General features: G+C 48.8%; 8 protein-coding genes across 8 annotated transcripts, besides 1 other annotated feature; 4 read left to right on the top strand and 4 right to left on the bottom strand.

The window, feature by feature from the left end:
• Positions 1-128: 128 nt before the first annotated feature.
• On the top strand, positions 129-3,680 carry METBIDRAFT_166196 (FG-nucleoporin). Its single transcript, XM_018854663.1, has 2 exons — positions 129-3,618; positions 3,678-3,680. Exon 1 carries the CDS (start codon positions 390-392, stop codon positions 3,471-3,473), a length of 3,084 nt encoding a protein of 1,027 aa, XP_018711404.1. The 5' UTR covers positions 129-389; the 3' UTR covers positions 3,474-3,618; positions 3,678-3,680.
• On the top strand, positions 3,606-4,789 carry METBIDRAFT_78028 (multifunctional nuclease; the record flags this gene model as incomplete). Its single annotated transcript, XM_018858804.1, has 2 exons — positions 3,606-3,618; positions 3,678-4,789. The coding sequence occupies 2 exons, from the start codon at positions 3,606-3,608 to the stop codon at positions 4,787-4,789; spliced, it is 1,125 nt and encodes a 374-aa protein (XP_018711405.1).
• Positions 4,790-5,098: 309 nt separating this feature from the next.
• Positions 5,099-6,520, bottom strand: PRE6 (proteasome core particle subunit alpha 4; the record flags this gene model as incomplete). Its single annotated transcript, XM_018859275.1, has 3 exons — positions 6,461-6,520; positions 6,282-6,301; positions 5,099-5,793 (listed from the first exon to the last, which is right to left on the bottom strand). The coding sequence occupies exons 1-3, from the start codon at positions 6,493-6,495 to the stop codon at positions 5,099-5,101; spliced, it is 750 nt and encodes a 249-aa protein (XP_018711406.1). The 5' UTR covers positions 6,496-6,520.
• A 581-nt stretch (positions 6,521-7,101) lies between these two features.
• On the top strand, positions 7,102-7,525 carry RPR2 (ribonuclease P protein subunit; the record flags this gene model as incomplete). The annotated part of the gene is made up of 1 exon (XM_018858373.1): positions 7,102-7,525. Exon 1 carries the CDS (start codon positions 7,133-7,135, stop codon positions 7,523-7,525), a length of 393 nt encoding a protein of 130 aa, XP_018711407.1. The 5' UTR covers positions 7,102-7,132.
• A 130-nt stretch (positions 7,526-7,655) lies between these two features.
• Positions 7,656-8,345, top strand: METBIDRAFT_166181 (uncharacterized protein). The gene has a single exon (XM_018854662.1). It carries the CDS (start codon positions 7,786-7,788, stop codon positions 8,200-8,202), a length of 417 nt encoding a protein of 138 aa, XP_018711408.1. The 5' UTR covers positions 7,656-7,785; the 3' UTR covers positions 8,203-8,345.
• Positions 8,346-8,509: 164 nt separating this feature from the next.
• Positions 8,510-8,683, bottom strand: MIM1 (Mim1p; the record flags this gene model as incomplete). The annotated part of the gene is made up of 1 exon (XM_018855112.1): positions 8,510-8,683. A coding segment is annotated over one exon (174 nt), but the record flags the coding sequence as incomplete, so codon positions are not given.
• Positions 8,684-14,246: 5,563 nt separating this feature from the next.
• On the bottom strand, positions 14,247-15,701 carry HXK2 (hexokinase 2; the record flags this gene model as incomplete). Its single annotated transcript, XM_018857385.1, has 1 exon — positions 14,247-15,701. One exon carries the CDS (start codon positions 15,699-15,701, stop codon positions 14,247-14,249), a length of 1,455 nt encoding a protein of 484 aa, XP_018711410.1.
• Positions 15,702-19,061: 3,360 nt separating this feature from the next.
• Positions 19,062-19,226: a sequence feature (Protein overlapping with rRNA (METBIDRAFT_41864, OBA20901.1) was converted to a misc_feature.).
• Positions 19,227-20,458: 1,232 nt separating this feature from the next.
• Positions 20,459-20,980, bottom strand: METBIDRAFT_41139 (uncharacterized protein; the record flags this gene model as incomplete). Its single annotated transcript, XM_018857361.1, has 1 exon — positions 20,459-20,980. One exon carries the CDS (start codon positions 20,978-20,980, stop codon positions 20,459-20,461), a length of 522 nt encoding a protein of 173 aa, XP_018711412.1.
• Between the last annotated feature and the right edge of the window lie 53 nt (positions 20,981-21,033).

Below are 21,033 nucleotides of genomic sequence, written 5' to 3' on the forward strand. Positions count from 1 at the left end.
CAGTACGGAAGAAAGCTCAGGCGCTTCCGCAGCATTATCTGAGATTGCACTACTGAGAGAGCCGATGACTCAGGCGGTTTTGGAAAGTGACTCAAGTCAAGATGCCGTTTTCCGGTATACAAACACGATGTCAGCAAGACTCGTTCCGTTTTCATGCGGCTTGCCCCATCGCAAAACACCAAATCGCCGAAGCGAGATGTGATGGAGTCTACATGGATCCTGGCCCATAGCGGCGCCAGACGTGGCCGGCGCGGCGGTGCGCGCACGACCCGCACAAAAACCCAACCACCAATTTCGCGCTCCATCGTCTACACTCAACACCCCTAACTTCAGACTAGACAGCGCCAACTGCCGCGAAAAACCACGTACTAATACTAGCAGATCGGCAGATGTTTGGCAGAAGCACTTCTGGATTCGGCGGGTTCGGAGACACCGCCAACCGCGGCGGCTCGCCGTTCGGCGCCGCGCCCACAAACGCCAGCGGCTCACCTTTTGGTGCGGGCACGACCCCGTCCTCCGGGTTTGGCGCCGCTCTGCAGCCAGGCGGCATTTTCGGCGCTGCGCCCAACAAGCCTGCGGGCGCCGGGTTCGGCGCCTCGGGCGGTGCATTTGGCGCCCCGGCGAACCCCGGTCTGGCCGTCGGCGGCACGGCAAACGCCGGGTTCGGCGCCCCCGCCAGCACCGGGGGCTTTGGCCTGGGCGGCTCGGTGTTTGGCCAGAACACCGCCGCCACGGGCGGGCTGCCGTTTGGCGCAGCGGGTACGGGCGGCTCCGGCGCGTTTGGCGCCACAAACCCGGGTTTTGGCGGCGGCGCCAAGCCATTCGGCAGCGCGTTCGGCACGCCGCAGAACAACTCGATCACGCCCTTTGGAGGCGCCGGTGCGGGCTCCGCGGCGTTTGGCGCGGGCGCAGACCCCACCGCCAACAACGGCACGGCCACCAAGCCGTTCACGCCCTTCACGGAGAAGGACTCCTCCGGCACCAACTACTACCAGAACGTGTCGTCCATGCCCGAGTACAAGAACTTCTCCTTCGAGGAGTTGCGGCTCAAGGACTACGAGCAGAACCGGCGCTTTGGCACGGGCAACGGTGCGGCGCCCGGCGCGTTCGGCGCGTCGCCGGCGGGCTCCTCGGCTTTCGGCTTTGGCGCGTCCAACAACACGGGCAGTGCATCGGCATTTGGCGGAAACACCGGCGCCAACGCCACGGGCGCGTTTGGCCAGTCTAGCGGCACGGGCGCGTTTGGCCAGCCCTCGGGCTCTGCCTTCGGCAGCACGGGTGCCACGGGCGGCTTTGGCCAGCCCGCCGCCGCCCTGGGCGGTCTTTTTGGCCAGTCCAACGCCAGCGCCTCGCCTTTCGGTGCCGCCAACAACGCCAGCGCGGCCCCCGGTGGCTTTGGCTCCGGCGCGTTTGGCAGCGGCGGCTCGGCTTTTGGTGCCGCCAACAAGCCCGCTGGGTTTGGCTCCGGGTTTGGCTCGACCGCCGGCAACACTGCCGGTGGCTTTGGTGCTGCCAACTCAGGCCTGACGGGCTTCGGCGGCTCAGGCTCTGCCTTCGGCGCCAACAACACAGCCAGCGCACCGTTTGGCCAGTCCAACAATGGCACTAATGCTTTTGGCGCCAGCGGCAACACTAGCTCTCCTTTTGGCGCCACGGGTAACACCGGAGGTGGTCTCTTTGGAAGCAGCAATAACGCAGGCGGGTTCGGGAACACCGGCTCCAATACCGGTTTTGGAAACAACAACAACAACAGCGGGGCTGCCGGCGGGGGGCTTTTCGGCGGTGGAAACTCAGGGTTTGGCGCCAAGCCTGCTGCCCCTGGCGGTGGTCTTTTCGGACTGGCCAACAACAATCAGCAAACGTCTGGCTTCGGCGCCAATAACACCGGTGGAGGCCTTTTTGGACAGAGCAACAATAACACTGGCGGAGGTTTCGGCAACACTAACAATCAAAACACTGGTGGCGGTTTGTTCGGCAACAACAATCAGAGCAATGGTGCAGGAGGTGGTCTCTTTGGGAGCAACAATCAAAACACCAATACAGGGGGAGGGCTTTTTGGTGCAAAGCCGGCTGGTACCACCGGTGGATTATTTGGAGGCAACAACTCAGCTCCCTCCACAGGTACTGGATTTGGTGCTCCCCAGAACAATAATGCATCTACCGGTTTGTTTGGATCCAAGCCAGCCGGAACAACTGGGGGCGGCTTGTTTGGTGGCAACAACAATGCGCAAGGTACCTCTGGAGGCCTATTTGGCCTGAACAACAACACGTCGTCCACAACTGGCGGCGGACTCTTTGGCGGAAACTCTAATACGTCAACAAATAACGCAGGGTCTACTGGAGGTTTGTTTGGGAACAAGCCATCCACGGGAGTAGGTGGAGGGCTTGGAGGCGGTGGATTATTCGGCAACAACAACCAGTCTGCAACCACCAACAATAATAATTCTGGGGGATCTTTATTTGGGGGTAATAACAGCGGCTCTTTGTTTGGCCAACAATCTCAACAGCAGCAGCAGCAGCAGCAGCAACCACAAAACATCGCGTCATCCGGTTTAAGCATTCTTTCTCAAAACCCCTACGGAAACAACGCCCTATTCCAAAGCCTCACTGGGCCTACCGAAGGCACTGGATCCAATGCAAATATCCCTCTTGCGACCCCAGTCAACCCTCCGGCTAAAAAGGCGGTTAGCTTACGAAGTGCTCACAGAATCGAGCCATTGTTCAGAGCAGAAAAGACGGTCAAGCCCGCAGACTCAGCCCTTTCTCCACGCTCAGACTCTGTCAACAATACTCTTCCAAGGCAGCCAACCCTCTTAGATGCAGATGTTGACAAAGCAATCATGGCATCAGAAATTTTTGCACCCAAAAAAGACTACAAGAAATTGATAATTCAAAGCGCAAATGGGGCCTCTAGCGGAATATCCGCTATCGAATCAAAACCAGCTCACCCTAAGCAGGTTACCTTTGAGGTCGAAACTAAGGGGAAAGACGAAGAGAAACCCCTTTTAGACTACAGCTCGCGGGAGATAATTGATAGTGACGGCTACTGGATGCATCCTCCGTTGTCGGAACTCAAGAAGAAGTCCTTATCTGAATTGAGAGCTGTGGAACACTTCAAGATTGGTCGTAACTTCTTCGGTTCTATGGAGTTCACCAAACCAGTTGACCTTTCGGCGTTTAACTTGGATGATATCTGCGGGAATATTGTTGTCTTCGGCAAAAAAACTGTGGACTTGTATCCGGACAACCAAAAACCTAAAGTTGGTGAAGGCTTGAACTTACCTGCAGAGGTTACATTGGAAGGATGTTTTCCAATGAATCGGAAAACCAGCTCGGCCATTGTGGACCCCAAAGATGAAATTGTCAAGAAACATATCAAATGTTTGAAGTCATTACCGGATATAAAGTTCAAGCACTATGACCCGCTGACTGGAAATTGGACTTTCACCTTCGATCACATTAGACAGGAGTGAGGAATTTCAGACGACGCGTCCGGCACAATATGTCGAACCAGTTTTACCGCGTCTCATCATCGCTGGTGACGCAGCTTGCATCAATTATTCTCGTTTTTAAAATCAAACAATTATAGGAAATAAATTAAGAAAATGGGAGTCAAAGGTATGCACGTTTCGGATGGGAATCATTGGTCTAACATGTTCCACTAACTCAGCGTATAGGTCTTAATCAACTCATAAAGGAGCATGCCCCTGATGCGTTCAAGGAGTTAACCATGAAAAACCTCTTCGGAAGAAAAATAGCCATTGATGCGTCCATGTGCTTATACCAATATCTTATTGCAGTTAGGCAGCAAGATGGCCAGCAGTTGACTAGCGAGGATGGCGAGACCACGTCCCATTTGCTGGGCATGTTTTACAGAACCATCCGTATGGTGGAGAATGGTTTGAAGCCATTGTATGTCTTTGATGGCAAGCCGCCAGTGTTGAAAGGAGGGGAGTTGGAAAAGAGATTGTTGAAGAGACAAGAAGCTGAGAAGCAGATGGCAGAATTGAAAGAAACAGGTACAGTGGAAGAGTTAATGAAGTTTGAGAAGCGGACAGTGAGAGCGTCTCGTGAACAGAATGCCGAGGCCAAGAAGTTGCTAGAATTAATGGGTATTCCGTATGTGGACGCCCCGTCGGAGGCCGAGGCCCAGTGTGCTGAACTAGCCAGAAGTGGCAAGGTTTTCGCCGCGGCTTCCGAGGACATGGACACGCTATGTTACGAGCCCAAATTCTTGTTGAGACACTTGACAGTTGCAGAGGCGAGAAAACTCCCGATTGACCAGATCGAGTTTGCCGAGGTGTTGAAGGGTTTGGGCATGGACAAGTCCACATTTGTGGATATGTGTATCTTGCTTGGATGTGACTACTGCGAGACAATCAAAGGCGTGGGTCCAGTGACGGCTTTCAAGTTGATCAAGCAGCATGGCTCGTTGGACAACATTGTTGAGTGGATCAACAACAACCCCGAGAAAACCAAGTACCAGGTTCCTGAAAACTGGCCATATAAGGAGGCCAAGGAGCTTTTTATGAACCCGGAACTACTCAAAGATGACGAGATTGACTTCAAATGGGCAGAGCCCAATCTCGATGGCCTCATTGAGTTTATGGTCAGGGACAAAGGCTTTAGCGAGGACAGAATACGCAGTGGTGCAGAGAAGTTGAAGAAGGGCCTCAAAGGAGGCGTACAAGGCCGTTTAGATGGGTTTTTTACCGTGGTGAAGCTGACTCCGGCCAAAAGAAAGGCAGAGCCCAAGACCAAAAACGGCAAGAAGAAGGCCAGGAAATAAACGATGTTGATGGAAAACAGTAACAGGGCACCAACCACGACAGCCAGTTGACACGAGCCAGTTTATACGGGGCACGTAGAATGAACACGTCATATGAGCTACTTCATACTAGACTCACCCGACATAAGAAAAATGGTGGAGCCACTCAATGCTAGCCACCTATATAGTAGCTACCTGGTACGAAGCACTTGTTTGATTGTCACATACAACAAGAACCGCCCAGCAACTCCACGGCTGTTTTACAGAGCAGCCCGGCGCCGATAAAGGTCGTGGCCAGCCAGCGTAGTTCTTCATTCTCTACATATAGCCCTAGTCCCTGGACTTCTTTTTCTTGTCCGCTTCTGCCTGCTTCTCCTTCTCGATCTCTTCCACGTACTGGGAAATCTCCTGGACAGACAACAGCGTGATCACGTTGCCGGGCTTCAACACCGATATCTCGATGTTCTTGGCGCCCGTCTGGACCACCTCCAACAACGACTTGACCGTCAACTTGACCGTCAGCTTCTCGTCGGCACCCTCATCATAGTTTTTCTCCAAGAACTCCTTGACGGTCTTGGCCAGGCGGCCTATGGCGTGTGCTTTCCACGAGTTGTACACTCCGCTGGGCTCTGTCTGGTACAATCTAGGCGTGGTGTCGTTGGAGTCAAACCCTGCAATCATCGTTGCAATTCCAAACGGACGCACTCCGCCCGACTGCGTGTACTTCTGCTGCACTCCCGCAACGTATTTAGTAAGATACTCAATGGACACGGCGTCCTCCAAATTCAAGCGGTGGGACTGGGCCTCGACCCGCGCCTTGTCGATCAAGATCCGCGCGTCGGCATTCAAGCCTGCAAACGTCAACAACACGTGGTTGTCGACCTTGCAGATCTTGGAGGGCGTGATGCGGGGGTCCTGTAGCTTCAACGTGGTTCTTTTCTCACAGCCAAGAACCACGCAGTCGGCGCCCTTGACACCCACGGCACACGTGCCTCTTTTGACGGCTTCGGAGGCGTACTCGACTTCTGTTTGTGTTAGTAGGACCGCGGCATGGGAGAATGGGCATTGGCGTATTTGGGCATTGGCGTATTTGGGCCTTGACGTTTTGGGCCTTGACGTTTTGGGCCTTGGCGTATCTGGTCATTGGCGAATTTGGCCTTGGCGTATCTGATCATTGGAAAATTTGGCCATTTCCGACCACAAACGAGCCAGTGCTCGTGCACTGTTTGAATGTAGCCGCCGCTGTTCTTAGGTTGTGAAACTGGGTGGGGTTGTGTCTTTCAGGTCCCGTGTCGTTGGAATAATATAGAGACATTGAACGACACGGCACACCACGCAAAAAAACACAGCGGCTGGAAACGAGCAGTTGCTTTCGACTCGAAATATTTGATAAATAAGGGGAGGACATGCCGCTGGAACGGCGACACACTATGAGGGAGGCCCCTAGTTTAGCCGCCGTAGGCAGACGGGGCAAACACGCAAATCCCGGGGGAAATATGGAATTTGAACATACGGAATACGTGTCCATCTGGTCTAGGGAGGTTAGTATATGCCAGATATGCTAGAAGAGCCAAAACAGGCGGTAAGCGAGACTTTTGCTGACCCATAAGATGCGCCTGTCCACCTTAAATTGTGACTGGGACCCGGAATCAGACGCTATATGTAGGCTTTTCGGGAAAAGATGGAACATACGAGAAAATGGATAACGCGCTATCGTATCCACTCATTGTATCGGGATATATATGTGGAAATGGGGCGTTTTAGGTTGTGGTACTATGGTCAGAACTGGAATGGTGGTTCACTGGTGGCGCACTGTGAGTGCGCTCCAGGCCGGAGTGCCGTCTGCGTGCAGGACGTCAATTGGTGGGTTTGGCCGTTTGGAGATGTGGGCGCTTGAGGGTTATTTAATTTGGTCCCTTGATTTGGCGCGGATTGTCTAGGAATACAGAACCAGTCACAGTCGCTGAATGGTTTTAAAAAATCGCCCCTGTTTTGGGTGTGCCAAGTATAACTGCTCCGGCCACCATGATTGATGCGAAGTACTGTGCTGGAAACGCCAGAACAGTGCTTGAGAGACGGCTTTCCGAACGCAAACGTGTGTAGCCTCAGATCTTATATAATCAGCATCCAAGGATTGCAAAGAGGGGGGCTGGCGCAGACGTTGGCGGGCACCCAAGCCCAGGTCACGTGACCACATCGTCTTCGGGCTGGGTCATGGCCCATCCAATTAAACCAGAACAAAGGCACTTACTACGCCCTTTACAACCAACACCCAATCTTGGCAGGATCCCGGGGCTCAAATACGGTACTTTACATAATATTTCTTTTGCTGGCTTTAGCGTGTTCCAATCTCACCTCCATATTATGGCCAAACAGCAGAGGACCCCCAAGGTCCAGAAAGACCACTATGCACGCACATCCTTCTTGTTCCAGGCAGCCAATTTTTATGCAAGCCACGGAAACCCCGTCATGTCTCGGATGATGCTGCGAAGTGTCGATTTGGTGGCAAAACGCACGGTGTTACGCGTGCTGCCGCATGTCAAACGACAGATGTGCAAAACGTGCAGTTCGATTTTGATTCCGGGGCTCACCATGAAAACCGAGGTTGAAAACCTACTGAAGAACCCTTCGAAATCTCGCAAGGCCGATGTGTTAGTGCACACGTGTCTTGAATGTGACACCACAAAGAGGTTCCCAATAGGGAAGGACCCGTCGTACGTTCTACATTGCGATAGGAATGCTTTCACAGAAAAGTAAATTGGATGGGGAAGTGAAGCGCCGGATTTATGATGTAATAGGGTGACTCCTGGATTGCGAGGTGGTCTGGGCCAATATTTACCCATGTATTGTCGAGCCTCTCCACTAGGAATTGCAGGTGAATAAATATGGGGACGACCGCAGTCGAGATAGGTACCCAGTTACTGTTTTAACAGAAGATATGACTTGTTTGTGTATGAGGTAGGGGCACGGACCGTAAAGACACGGGCCAAGGATATACTGACACGGGTAGGGCTTCTATGGGTGGTGTTATGGCTGGTTTATGGGTGGTGTTATGGCTGGTTTATGGGTGTTGTTTATATGTTACTGGTCTGGGAAGAAGAACACTAAAACATACTCATGAGACCAGTCATTGCATAGCCATGAGAATACCAGCAATACGCAACAATCATAAGAATACTGGCAGCATGACTGCCTGTATGAGTGCTTATCATATGGTACTTGTCCATGTATATACTGGTTATTTAGGAACTAAGCATTGGCACACGAATGCCATACATGCACTGTCGACAAAGGTACAGTTATGTAAATACAGGCAGGATCGTGCTGAGGTACTGCCACCGGAAGTATCAGGCATTTCGTTTGCAGAAACAGAACGCCTTCCGTTTGTCCCATGCTCACACTTCTGGGACAGATGGATTGTTGATATGTTTTGATGTTGGTTGTTCCGTTGGCACGTGGATTCTGGCAGAATCGGTACTGGCAATGGGTCAAAATCGTGAAGCCTAACAAAATATGAAAAGCAGACCCTTAAAATCATCAAGACGTCTTAAATATGCACCCAGCTCCACAGAAACGCACGAAAACACACACTGTAACTATAGTTCAACTACAAATGATTGGTTTTGGCCACCAGAGTCAGCGCCATCGGGCAACCACCAAAAACACCATTCAAAATCTTTTTCATAAACATTTTCAATTCGCAAAAGCCCCCGATTTCCTCTATAAGAACTTCTGCCTGCGGCGCTCCTCGGCCCGTCTGGCAGGCTGTACCCGTGCACCGAAAAACCCATAGTGAAACCCGATTTCATGGGCTAGGATCTCGCCAAACCCAAGCATGATACCATTGATAAAAGGCAACACTAGATTTATGGCACCTCTACGGACGATATCCCAGATATTCAACGTCACAACCGTGTTGCCTCCAGAGCGTTTATACGGCAAGTACTCTGCATCAAGTTCCTCCAAAATCTCAGCTTCTGCCCCGGCAAATTCCTCCTGAAGCTGCTTCTCTAGAGCCGCCTCTAGACTGCGCTCTTCGTCGTCCTCTAAATGGCTATCGCTGATAATTTCATGGAGGTTTTCCATATCCTCGGCGTTCACAAATTCATCGGAAGAAAGGGGAATAGGGTAGGACATAGAACCGAGGTCCGTGGGTTGCCGATCTTGGGAGAGTGACTCGAAGGACATACCGGTGATAGGGAAGAGATGTGAATAATTTGCAGTTAAGTCTAGTAGTTTAATCCTTGGGCAAGGTGAGCAGATAGTGCCCGAGCATGTCACGTGACATGGCTATGTACCCCTGCTTCAATTCTGATCTTATGGGTGTAAGTTGATGGCGGCAGATTATTTTGTTTTTTCTCTGAATTTGTTGAGATTCATCAATGGTTCCTTTGGATTGAAACGTGAATTTGCTGGTGAGCGACTGGCTATAAATCAGGTCTGGGTATATACCTGAACTATGGATGCCAAAAGTTGCCCTTATAATAATAAAGTTTTGACTAGGTCTTGTTCATCCGTGGATTCATTGAAATTGTTGTAAAGAAAAATAGGGGTTATGTAATGTTTTGAGTCTATTATGTAGTAGAAGTCCGCTCAGACACGAGCAGGTGCTTTCTAGCTCAATTATGATTTTACCCGTTGAGCGAAATTCATTCGTCCTTTCAATTCACTTGAATCGCTAGTTCAACTTTTATCTGCTTAACACATGCCCATTTGTTCTTGAAATCTGCTCGAAGGAAAGTTTCTTCGTATTTCTGATATAGCCAGGCGCTGCTTATTGTTGCTGACCCGAAGGCAGCCAAATTATTAAGACTTCGAAATAAATCGTGACCTGAAGTTGTGCACATGGCTACCGGAGTATTATAAACTGAGACCTTGATAGTTTCAGTATTGTATCATACGGGCTGCTAAAACAAAAGAGTATGGTTTGATACATGAAATAGGACCTGTGAAGTAAACACGAGAGTCGAGAGAAATTACTCATGGTAGTCTTCTCTCGGTAGTTTTGCAGAAAAGCGACTCATGTCCTTAACAAAGGACGAGAAGAAAAAGTTTCACTTTAGTGTGGAAGTCTTTTCCTTATGCATTTTTTAATAAAAATATAGCTATGTGAATACTGGAAATCTGAGATCCAAGCCTCAACATAATTTTTCATGTTTCCACTATGAAGCTTCCAATATTTCAATTTCAGCTCAGATGAAGAAAATCGTGGGAGTAGTCGGATAGCTCAAATTTATTGGACTGCCGATTTTGAGACCCCGAATTAAATTCTCGATTTTCGAGTATGGATTCAAAGAAGCCGCTGGATGTTTAAATATTTTCATCCAGAGAATACTGATGTTGGAATAACAGCAGAAAAGAAACAATAAGAACATTATAAGCTTGGAAAAGAAGCAATTCATCTGTCAACAGTGAAAATCTGATAAAAAACTCATGTCTCAATTAAACCATGACTACGCGTTTTCTTCGTTTGGTCTTCTTCATGGAGATAATTTAATTTCATGGAATATCTAGCCCAAATACTTATAAATGGCATCGGCTTTGATTGGACTAATAGAGAATTCCTAAATAGCATTCGAAGAATGGAATGTTCATAACTTCATTTCATTTTTAGTGATTTAGATAAAATTAAACAACTTTCATTTGAGGATGTTTTGATTCCTTGAATATTTTTCCCATAGATTTCTCATGAATAGTAAGTGAAACTCATCTGCTGAACGTATGACTTAAATTAGCATATGGTCATATCACATGTTTGATGTTTAACCTTTTGATGTAACAATACACGATAATCTTTATTAATACATAAGTTGTCTAAGTTTGGATATTCCTGCTTGATAATCTTAAGATGATTTGATGGGGAGCCCTGATTTACATGCGAAGTTCAGATATATAGATTATTTATGATGCTTTAATTTGACTCTTTAGAAGCATTCGATTATTTATCCTATAACCTCTTTTATAATAAACACCTATTGACCGTCATAGACTATTATAACATTTCACTTCTCATTTCTTCACGAAACCTACTCATTCTTCCCACTCCGCCTTTATCCTTCAAGGAGTCTACCCCCCCTCTCCCCTTTATTTACATTTTCTCAGCCATCCACCACATCTTCTATTCTTTACTCTGCAATCTGATTTCTCCTCTCCCTCACCGTCATCCGTCTGTTCGTTCACGGCTCCTATGTGCCATTTTCTGATAATGAAATTGAGGCGTCAAGATTTGAATGCACTTGTGTTTAAAAAGCTGTTATACCGATCAGAAGTTAACCAAGCTCTACAATGAGCGTGAGGTTATTTGGTGGCAACAGATCGGCTTTCAAGCTCCAATGCACTCAAGGGAGATGCGAGCTCCTTTAAATATTTTCTTTGACAATCTACCTTTATTGTTTTGTTAAAGTCGTTTGCAGGGTTCATTTTCCTAGGGGCCAGGAGGCAAAGCCAAATGTACGTTGGTCTTGTCAAATGAACTATGGTCACGGTGCATGGGACCCTACGAGACGATGAAATTGCGTTAATTCTATTCAAGTGGTTGACATTAGTTATGGGAAGAAGTCGTTTTGAGGGAACTAAAAGGTAAATAACTAATTTATCCTCCAAATTTGGGCATATCTTGTGTTTCTGATATTAAAGAATGTTATAGATCCAGCTGCCATAGTATTAAAGTTCAAAAGGCCTTCAGCCCAACATCAAAGCATCACACACCTATAATTTATTTTACTCTAACATAATACCAATATTAAATATACCACATAATTGGACTTAATTGGTTATACTTATAGTTGATGAACTATTTAATGTTATTAGTGCTCTTATTTCAAATTTCTGTTGAATAACTGTGTTTGTATTTCTATTAATATCAAGTTTATTTGTATTCTTTTCACCGAGTACATAAGAACATTCTAGTAATTATATACTAGGTTATCCAACGGTCACATCCTTTCGGAAAATTGTGAGTTGGGCTCTTGCCTTGTCACTTGAGAAGATGCTGCGATCTATTACAGGTTTTTCTTCATGGTTTTTCGTTGGTGGTGGAGATGACTCCCTCCAGTGACACCCTATGGTATGATGTTTCTTAGGAAAAGATCTCCCAACCCTCTTCCCCTGTTTTATCTTATCTTTCTGTCACCTTCATTTCCTCAAGTCATTCTACTATCTTATTTTCTCTCTTCTCTCACACTATATCCCCTCCCTTTCTTCCCCACCTCTTCCATTCTTCTACTCTACTATATCCTCCTCTCTCACTAGATTCTCTCAACCCCACCACATCTTCCGTTTTCTACTCCACCATCTTATATCCTCTCTCACTCTACATTCGTTAATCTCCCACCACCAAATCTTCCAAACTTTACTCTCCCATATTATTCCCGTTTCACACCTACTCACCCTCACTCACATTCATTCCACACATCGTCTATTCTCTAGTCCACCTCCCCTGCTTTTTATCAAAATATCAACCGATACCGTGTCCAATCCACTTTTATCATGTCAACAACGTCTTGAATATTGAAAAAAAACCGTGCCTCAAAAGAGCTATCCGTTAGTTTTCACAAACGTGATGTCACAATTAATTTTTAAACAGGAATATTCATGTCCTATTCGATGACTTATTATCCCGTTTTGGCGATATTCACCTATCCACTGCTTCTGAGGATTCTATATTTATAAATGATACATATGTAGATCCATTGAATCTGTACGTATAAATGATATAGTAGCTCGTAGTTACCCTGAGACTATTGATAATAGTCGAATCCATAACTGTACTAATGTTAGTTGATGTAATAAACTACAAATATATTTCAGCTCGAGTAGCTGGGTAACATGACGCTTGAATGGCTATAAAGCCGGATAATAGTTCTGATATAGCTATTAACAATAGTTATTGTCATAGGATTAAACAGCCGTTGATAGGGAAACTATACTAAAAGCCCGACAGACAAACTCATGGGATTGATAAATCTAGAGGTTATAAACAATGGTATTTAGAGTTAGATGAAGAGCCATCTGTAGTCAACCAGACCATGAAAATGTAAAGGACAAGCAAGTGGAATGGAACTTCTGAGTACCACATTATGGAACTATCTATAAAAACGATAAAACGTGTGCTTAAGTAGAATTTAAATTATGATCTGGTTGGTGTATGCTGATTTGTAAAATTTATTGGAGTGGATGAAGAAAAAAATCGTTGCATCTTCCATTTTCCATTTCACCAACCTATCTCCCCCCTCTATCTTTCACTCTTGTATTTCCCCCTCCTCTACATTCCTCAACCATCGACACATCGTCTATGCTACTCCATCTTCTCTCCCCCACCCTACATTCATTCCACACATCGTCTATTTTCTACTCCGTCCCCTCTCACTCTCACCCTACCTTCTTTCCACCACATCTTCTTTTCTCCTACTCCACAACCTTATATATCAAACAGTACATCCCTAAGATAAAACAGTACATCCCTAAGATAAAATTCATCATGGACCCTTTACGTTAGATAAGAAGGCGCGTTCCTTCAGTTTATATCTGTTTGTTCACCGCTACCAGATCTACCAGCTTCAACCTTTCTCTTTTTCTACTTGTCTTGATCTCTCTTACTCTAGTTTCTGTTTCGTATAGTATCTCTCGTCTCACTGTACGATCCTTACTCTTGCACCACAACTTCTATTCTTCTATTCTTCTATTCTTCTATTCTTCTATTCTACTCCGTCTCCCTTCCCCCACCCTACATTCATTCCACCCATCGTCTATTCTTTAGTCTATCTCCACCATTACGCTCACCCTACCTTCATTACTCACATCGTCCATTCCATCTCCCCTCTCTCCAGCACATCTTCCATACTCCACCAACCCATCTCCCTCTATCCTCCACTCTAGTATCTCCCCCTCCTCTACATTCCTCAACGTTCCACACATCGTCTATTCTAGTCCATCTTCTCCCCCCTCCTTTACATTTCTCAACCATCGAGACATCGTCTATTCTCCTCCATCTTCTCTCCCGCACCCAACATTCATTCCACATATTCTCCCACTCCACTAACCTATCTTCCACGCTCTACTCTAGTATCTGCTCCCCTCTCCCCATCACCCTAAATTCGTTCCGCCACATCTTCCATTCTGCTCCACTATGTTATCTTCCATCACACCCCACATTCCCTTAACCCTTCCACCACATCTTCCATTCTGCTCCACTATGTTATCTTCCATCTCACCCCACATTCCCTTAACCCTTCCACCACATCTTCCATTCTGCTCCACTATGTTATCTTCCATCTCACCCCACATTCCCTTAACCCTTCCGCCACATCTTCCAATCCTCTACTCCACCAACCCATCTCCCTCTATCCTCCACTCTAGTATCTCCCCCTCCTCTACATTCCTCAACGTTCCACACATCGTCTATTCTAGTCCATCTTCTATACTCCCCCCATCTTCCATTCTAGTCCCTCCCCGACTTGCAACGCTGGCCGGCGGCCCGCTACGCCGGGCGCACGCCCACGCTCTGGCCCTCGCGCAAGCGCTTCTCGGTCAAGGCCGCAATCACCGCCGCGCCCACGCCCGAACCGTCCTCCGCAGGCACAATCACCACCGGGTCCGGCTCGCCCGCCGGCCAGTCGAAGATGTCGCGCAAGGCCCGCGCCGCGCGCTCCTTGAAGCCCGGGTACTTCTCGTACACCGAGCCGTCCGCCGCACAGTGCGCCGTCTCGTAGCCACGCTTCTTGCAAATGGCCGCAATGCCGCACACGGCCAAGCGCGCGGAGCGCTCGCCAATCAACTCGGCCACGCGCCGCACCACCTTGCGCTCCGCGGCCGTGGTGGCAATGCCCAACTGCGCCGCAAACAACTCGCGCACGTCCGACAAGTTCTCGTAGGGGTCCTGCTCGATGCGCGACGGGAACGACGTGTCCATCACGTACGGCTCGCGCAAGCGCGCCAAGTCCTGGCCCGCAAACATCTTCTGCTTGCCGGCCGCCAAGTCGAGCAACACCAAGCGCAACACCTCGCCGAGGTAGTAGCCCAGGATCATCTTCTCGAACGCCTGCTGGCCGGGCCGCGGCGACTCCGCGTCGATCTGCTCGTCGTACGCGAGCCGCGGCAACACCGCGTGCTCGTTGTCAAACAGCCCGTACTCGCAGTTGATGGCCATGGGCGTGGCCGCACACACGTCGTCGCACAAGCGGCCCTGCAACTTGGGGATGGCGCCGCACTCGTCGAAGTACGCGCCGTTGACGCCGGTGCCGAAAATGAGCCCCATCTTGGTCTCCGCGTCCGCGTACATGGACGCCACGAGCGTGCCCGTGGTGTCGTTGATCAACGCCACCACCTGCACCGGCACCTGCAACTTCTCGATGGCCGCCTGCAACATGGGCACCACGTCGTGGCCCTCCACGCCCGGGATGTTGAAGCCCTTGGTCCACCGCTGCAACACGCCCTGCGTGATGCTGTCCTGCGACGCCGGGTACGAGAACGTGAACCCGAGGGGCAACGGCTGCGCCACGCCCTGCGGGAAGAGCTCGTGCACGAAGCGCTGCAAGCACGACGCGATGAAGCCCCACAACTCGTCCGCGGCGGCCTCGCGCATGGTCAGGGGCAACGCGTACTTGGACTGCGTGGTGTCGAACTTGGACTGCCCGAGCAACCGCACCAACACCACCCGCAAGTTGGTGCCGCCCAAGTCGATGGCCAAGTAGTCGCCGGTCTCGTTTCCGGTGGGGAAGTCAAGCACCCACCCGGGGATCATGGGGATGTTGCCGCCGGCCGTGGACAAGCCCTTGTCCAACTCGCCCACAAAGTGCTCCGTGATCTGCTTCAACTTGTCGCCGGACACGTGGAAGAGGTCTTCCAACGCATGGACCTCGTCGAGGAGGGCCTGCGGCACGTCGGTGAACGTGCCCTTTCTGTGCTGCGGAGCCTTGGGTCCCAATCTGACCATTGTGCTGTGATGTGCTGTGATGTGATGTGATGTGTCGTGATGAGACGTGACGTGTCGTGTCGGGATGTGACGTTTGGACTTGGGTTTTATAGGGTGTCTGCGGGTCGGCGAAACCGGAGGGGATTTTTCCGGCTTTATAATGCACCGTGCGCCCAAGCGAGCATCGTGTGCGCACCGGTAACCGCATGACGCAGCGCGGTGCGCGCAGAGGGCCGGCACGAAACCTAAAAAGCAACCAAGCGGGCGCGGCCGGGAATCGAGCGGCCGCGGTGGGGAACTGGGGGTGAGGTGGGGAACTGGATGGGTGCAAATGGTCATCCTAGAAATGGTGTGGGAATTTGTAAAGACTTTCGTAGACGTGGTCTGGGAATGGTCACTTTTTCTGAACGGAGGAGGCTTCTGACCGTTTGGGGCCACTGTCCGTAGTGCTGCTTGTCTTTGGCCGTTTGCCTCGTTCGTCCGGTTTGGGGGTTGTTGTCGATGATGTCTTTTGTGTTTTATTTATAGTGTTTTTTTTTTTTTTTTAAATGATGTTTTCTCGGTCGGTTCCTGTATTGGCTGGATATTTTCTACATTCACTGTATTTGATTTGTCACGAGTCGTCAGTAGAGTCGTCAGTAGGGTCGTCACTGCATTTGCACTATATTCGGCACTATATCCTTCACTATCGTCGTCACTTCACTCGTCACTACGTTTGTCACTATATTCTTCATTATATTCGTCACTATAGTCGTCACTACATTCGTCACTGCATTCGTCACTATATTTTTCACTAAATTCGTCACTTTATTCGTCACTATATTCTTCATTATATTCGTCGCTACATTCGTCACTATATTCGTCGCTACATTTGTCACTATATTCTTGACTATAGTCGTCACTATAATCGTCACTACAATTGTCACTAGAGTCGCCACTACAGTCTTCACTGCATTCGTCACTATACTGTCACTATACTGTCACTATATTCGTCACTATACCGTCACTATACTGTCACTTCATTCGTCACTATACCGTCACTATACTGTCACTTCATTCGTCACTATACCGTCACTATACTTGCACTCGTCACTATACTTGTCTATATGTGTCTCGAGATCTTCATTTAGAATTCCCGACACAAGCCACTATATCTCCCTGGATATTTGCCACTATGTTTGCCTTGGTTCGCCTATCGCGCTCTGTACTTGCTCCTCTATATCTGTCTCTATGCTCGTCCATATTGTCAACATTTAACACAATCATCTCTACATTTGTGTACTCTCCAATTGATAGCCTCTACATTTCCCCTTAGTTTCTCTTTTTTCCTATTTCCCTATTTCTATTTCCCCATCTTCCCACTTCTCCTACTGCTATCAACATCTTAGTCCCAGAAAACGTCCCCACCCTGCTCAGTATTGCCATCATGCCGACCCGCGCTTGCTTTCCGCATTGGGCGCCGCCCGCTTTCGGCTGCTCGCGAGCCGCTCGCCGGAAAAATAAGGCCACCCAAAAAATACTCTAATTTCCGCAGCTCTCCGGCAGCCCACGCCGCATTGGGCGGGCCTTTCCCTCGCGTCCTCACTTTGGGGTGCATAGCCAAATTACCCCAGTCCACGTGTTAAAAGTGGCGTGCGTGGCTCAAAAACACCGGCCGCCTCGTATACGAGATGTATGTTGGCAGTGCGGGATCTATGTTTTGTGCCAGATATTTGTTCTGTGCCAGATGTATGTTTTGTGCCAGATGTATGTTCTCAGTGCCTGTCCTCTTGCATACTGGCCCCAGTGGCTCAACAGACAGCAAACCTCGTAGTCGTATCGGGCCCCACAAATTAAGCCCTTTGCAGGCCGGATCACTCGCGCATGAATACACCGTCCCATTTTTTGGCAAGTGTTGCCCGGAAAAACCCAACGCTGGCGCCATTCCCGCGCTGTGTACAGCGTATGCGCTTAGAGAGACCTCCGGGTTCTGAGCCACTCATTGCCCTGTTTTTCGGAAGGATCTAGCTCAAATGAATCATGGTCACCCATGGTCCTGGCCTCCTGGTGAGAAGCCCTTTTTTCTGACATCCCTTTACTTCTGATCATGGGCCTCGTATCCTACTCTCCGTTTTCAGCGCAAAGAGGATCTTCATTCTGGAAGCCTCGTGGAAATGAACCTGCCATATAATATCAATGTGTCGCGTCCCGGCAAAATTGGGCCACAAGGCTGGTACCAACAGGAACTGAAGGAAGGACGTTGTCAGTAGTGGAGCCTGGGGCTCAGTAGCTTGGCAGATAACATGCAGTCCAACACTAGCTCGGTCTTGTTTCTGTGAATTGCTGATTTGGATTGGTTCGAAAAATCTGCTGTATTCCAAGGTCAAATGAGATCGTAGCTTTTGCCTGCGCCCCGCTTAAACTGGGCTGAGCTTGCGCTCCAGAACGGCAATTGAGGTCCAGTCCACGAATGAATTGGGACGAGAGCCCTCAGACATTCACAAGATTTTTTGAAAAAACTTGTATTTTCCCAGACCAAGTACAAAAACGGATAATGTCTTTGGCTTTGGCTGGGAAAAGTTGGGTGCAAATCATTTGAGGGAATTGGGCCGCCACGCAAACATTCTTCAAACAAGGTCAAATCCCTCATGACCATGAGCTTCGCAGTGTTTACTAGGTCATAATGAAAGAAAACACAAAGGAGTCATTTGAGTCAATGTTTGAGCACTGTATGGAACACTGTCGATAGGTGTGGAACGACCGGAAGTCGTATGCGGCACAGGAAGCCAGATTTTGAAGAGAAAATATAGCTGGTCTGTGATACAATCTACGAGTGTAGGCCCGATACCAACCTTGAAATACTTGTAGAGGATGCGGCTTTTGCAATATATTTTTTTTCAATGACTTGAAATCTATCATTGACCCGTGAGCTATCTTTCGAAGGGTCTGTGGTCACAGATAATATGGCAAAATGCCTTAAGACGCAATCGGCTCCTCTGAGTGTCAACTTTTCAGAGAAACACCCCACATCAGGGGACCAGAACGGCTCCCTGCGGATGTGTTGAATCCATCTGTTTGAGGAACATAACAACTTAGTACTATCTTAAAACTTCTAACACGTACCTTGTATAAAAAAGGGAAAATTTATCTTCGTTCATCACAGCCCGGGTGATCCTCTTGTCACGCATGAAAAGTACTTCGACAAACTAGGATAAGTCTGTTGTGGGAGTCGCTTCCGCTCAGAAGGTCGAAGAGAACTTAGAAAGCTTACTTCTCCGTTTTCGGCATCTTGTGGTGTATAATTCAAAGACAAGAGCCACTGGGAACCCGAAAAATCTTTTGTAGAAACAAAAAAATGAAAGAAAAACGATGCAACTGGTTTGTCGGACGAATATTTTCAAGTTAGAATGTATATTGTGAGACCACTAAATTTTTTACCTCCGGTTGCAGCCATACCACGGAGAACACACTGTTTCCCGTCCGATCAACGCTAGTAAAGCTCCGTAGGGCCACACTGATTAGTGCAGTGGGAGGCCATATGCGAAATTGTGGTGCCGCAATCTTTTTGACATTTGTTTATAAGTGATATAGCCCGGGCGTTCTTCTTGTTGATTCTCTCGCATTGTGGATGATGCAACCTGGTACTCATTAGTATACTGGGTATGTGCTTGCTGGCTCCTGAAGAAAATGATGCTCGTGCGCTCCGTACAAGGTCTTTTCCTGAAGTTACAGACGTCTAAACATAGACGATCAATTCAGTAGATAATGGCAGGCTTCTTCTGAAGAGTCTGAAGAAAAGCTTACACGCGACTGGAATTGCCGGGTGCTCAGGCATTGTCATAGCTGGTTCTGACGAAGGTTTCCATCCAAACAAGCCCTTGTATTCCCTAATAGGGATGAGAAGTTGTTTTTCCTGAACCAACAAAACCCCTACACGAGAATATACCCAGGGCTAGCTTTTGCGGGCCAAGAAAGCTTGTCTTTGAGTATTCTACTGGAAACCAGGGTATCTTTTCGTTTCTTTGTGCCTAGATCAAAGAGGCCTTTGAACCTCAAGAATTGCCTGATGCAGCCGGAGATGATCCAAAATCTTAGAATGTACTGGAGTGCCTCTAGATGCATGTGAATATCACGACCATCGCCACATGTTCTGAAGTCGTTTCAATGAGCCACATGTATGAGCAAGCAACGCCTGCAGTTATTTCTGCACCAAGTGCAACAGGTGAAACGACTGTCGATGGCAATCCGAGCCAGCATCAAAACCTCACACCGTAGAGCCGAAACATGGATGGGCATTCACAAGCGTGTGTTTTGAAGAAATCGGGCATATGTCCCCAGCACGCTTTGGGCTACCATCCCTCACAACCCTCAATCAAGGAGCCACAATGGCCTTCTGAACTTCCAAGCCCACGCGAGCAAAACCTGGAGTTACCAACATAAAAACAAGCAGATTCAAGCAAGCAGATCCAAGGAGCAAGAAGCCAAGCAGACACTCATAAAGGAATCAGAGTCAAGACAGACAACTGGCAAGCAAAACTCCACGCAGACACTCAAAAAGGAATCAGAGTCAAGGCAGACAATTGGCAAGCAAAACTCCACGCAGACACTCAAAAAAGGAATCAGAGTCAAGACAGACAACTGGCAAGCAAAACTCCACGCAGACACTCAAAAAGGAATCAGAGTCAAGACAGACAACTGGCATGCAAAAAGCCACGGAGACACTCATAAAGGAATCAGAGTCAAGACAGACAATCAGCAAGCAAAACTCCACGCAGGCATATCTCGCACAAGCAGAAGCACTACCACAACTTCTTCGTCACCAGATCAAAGTCACGCATCTTCTCGCTTACCTCCCCAAGGCTGTCTCTGACCTCCAGCGCATATTCATTGAGCTCGTCGAAATCACGCGACTGCGCCGTCTCGACCAGCGGCGCCGCTGTTGCCGAGAAAAAGTCACTCATGCGTTTCCGTGTGCGTTCCTGCTGTTGGAGGATGTCTTCTTCATCCACACTGACAAGTTCCGAGTGTTCCTTGGCCAGCTGGCGGCGCTGTTCCCTGGCCCGGTCGCTCAGCGCCTGGTGCCTGGAAATCACCTCGAGAAGCCGCGACTGTGAGCTCTTGAGCTGGGCCAATGAAATCGAGAAGTCGTCGGTGAAAAAACCACCGGTGCGGTCCACTTCTTCGGCCATGGCCTTGACATCGTCCAACACATCGATCTGTGTCCAGAGCTTGTCCAGCGCAGCCACGCTGGCCCTTGCTATTGGAAGCCTGTCTACGGTCAAGACACTCCGCGCAGACCCGTCGGATGTGCTTGTTATCATATCGCTGCCTGAGCGGCGAGTTCGGGATGGCATTTCAGCCAGCAGCCCACTGG

This window comes from Metschnikowia bicuspidata (genome assembly GCF_001664035.1).
Source record: "Metschnikowia bicuspidata var. bicuspidata NRRL YB-4993 chromosome Unknown METBIscaffold_3, whole genome shotgun sequence".
In the NCBI taxonomy this organism is placed as follows: Eukaryota; Fungi; Ascomycota; class Pichiomycetes; order Serinales; family Metschnikowiaceae; genus Metschnikowia; species Metschnikowia bicuspidata.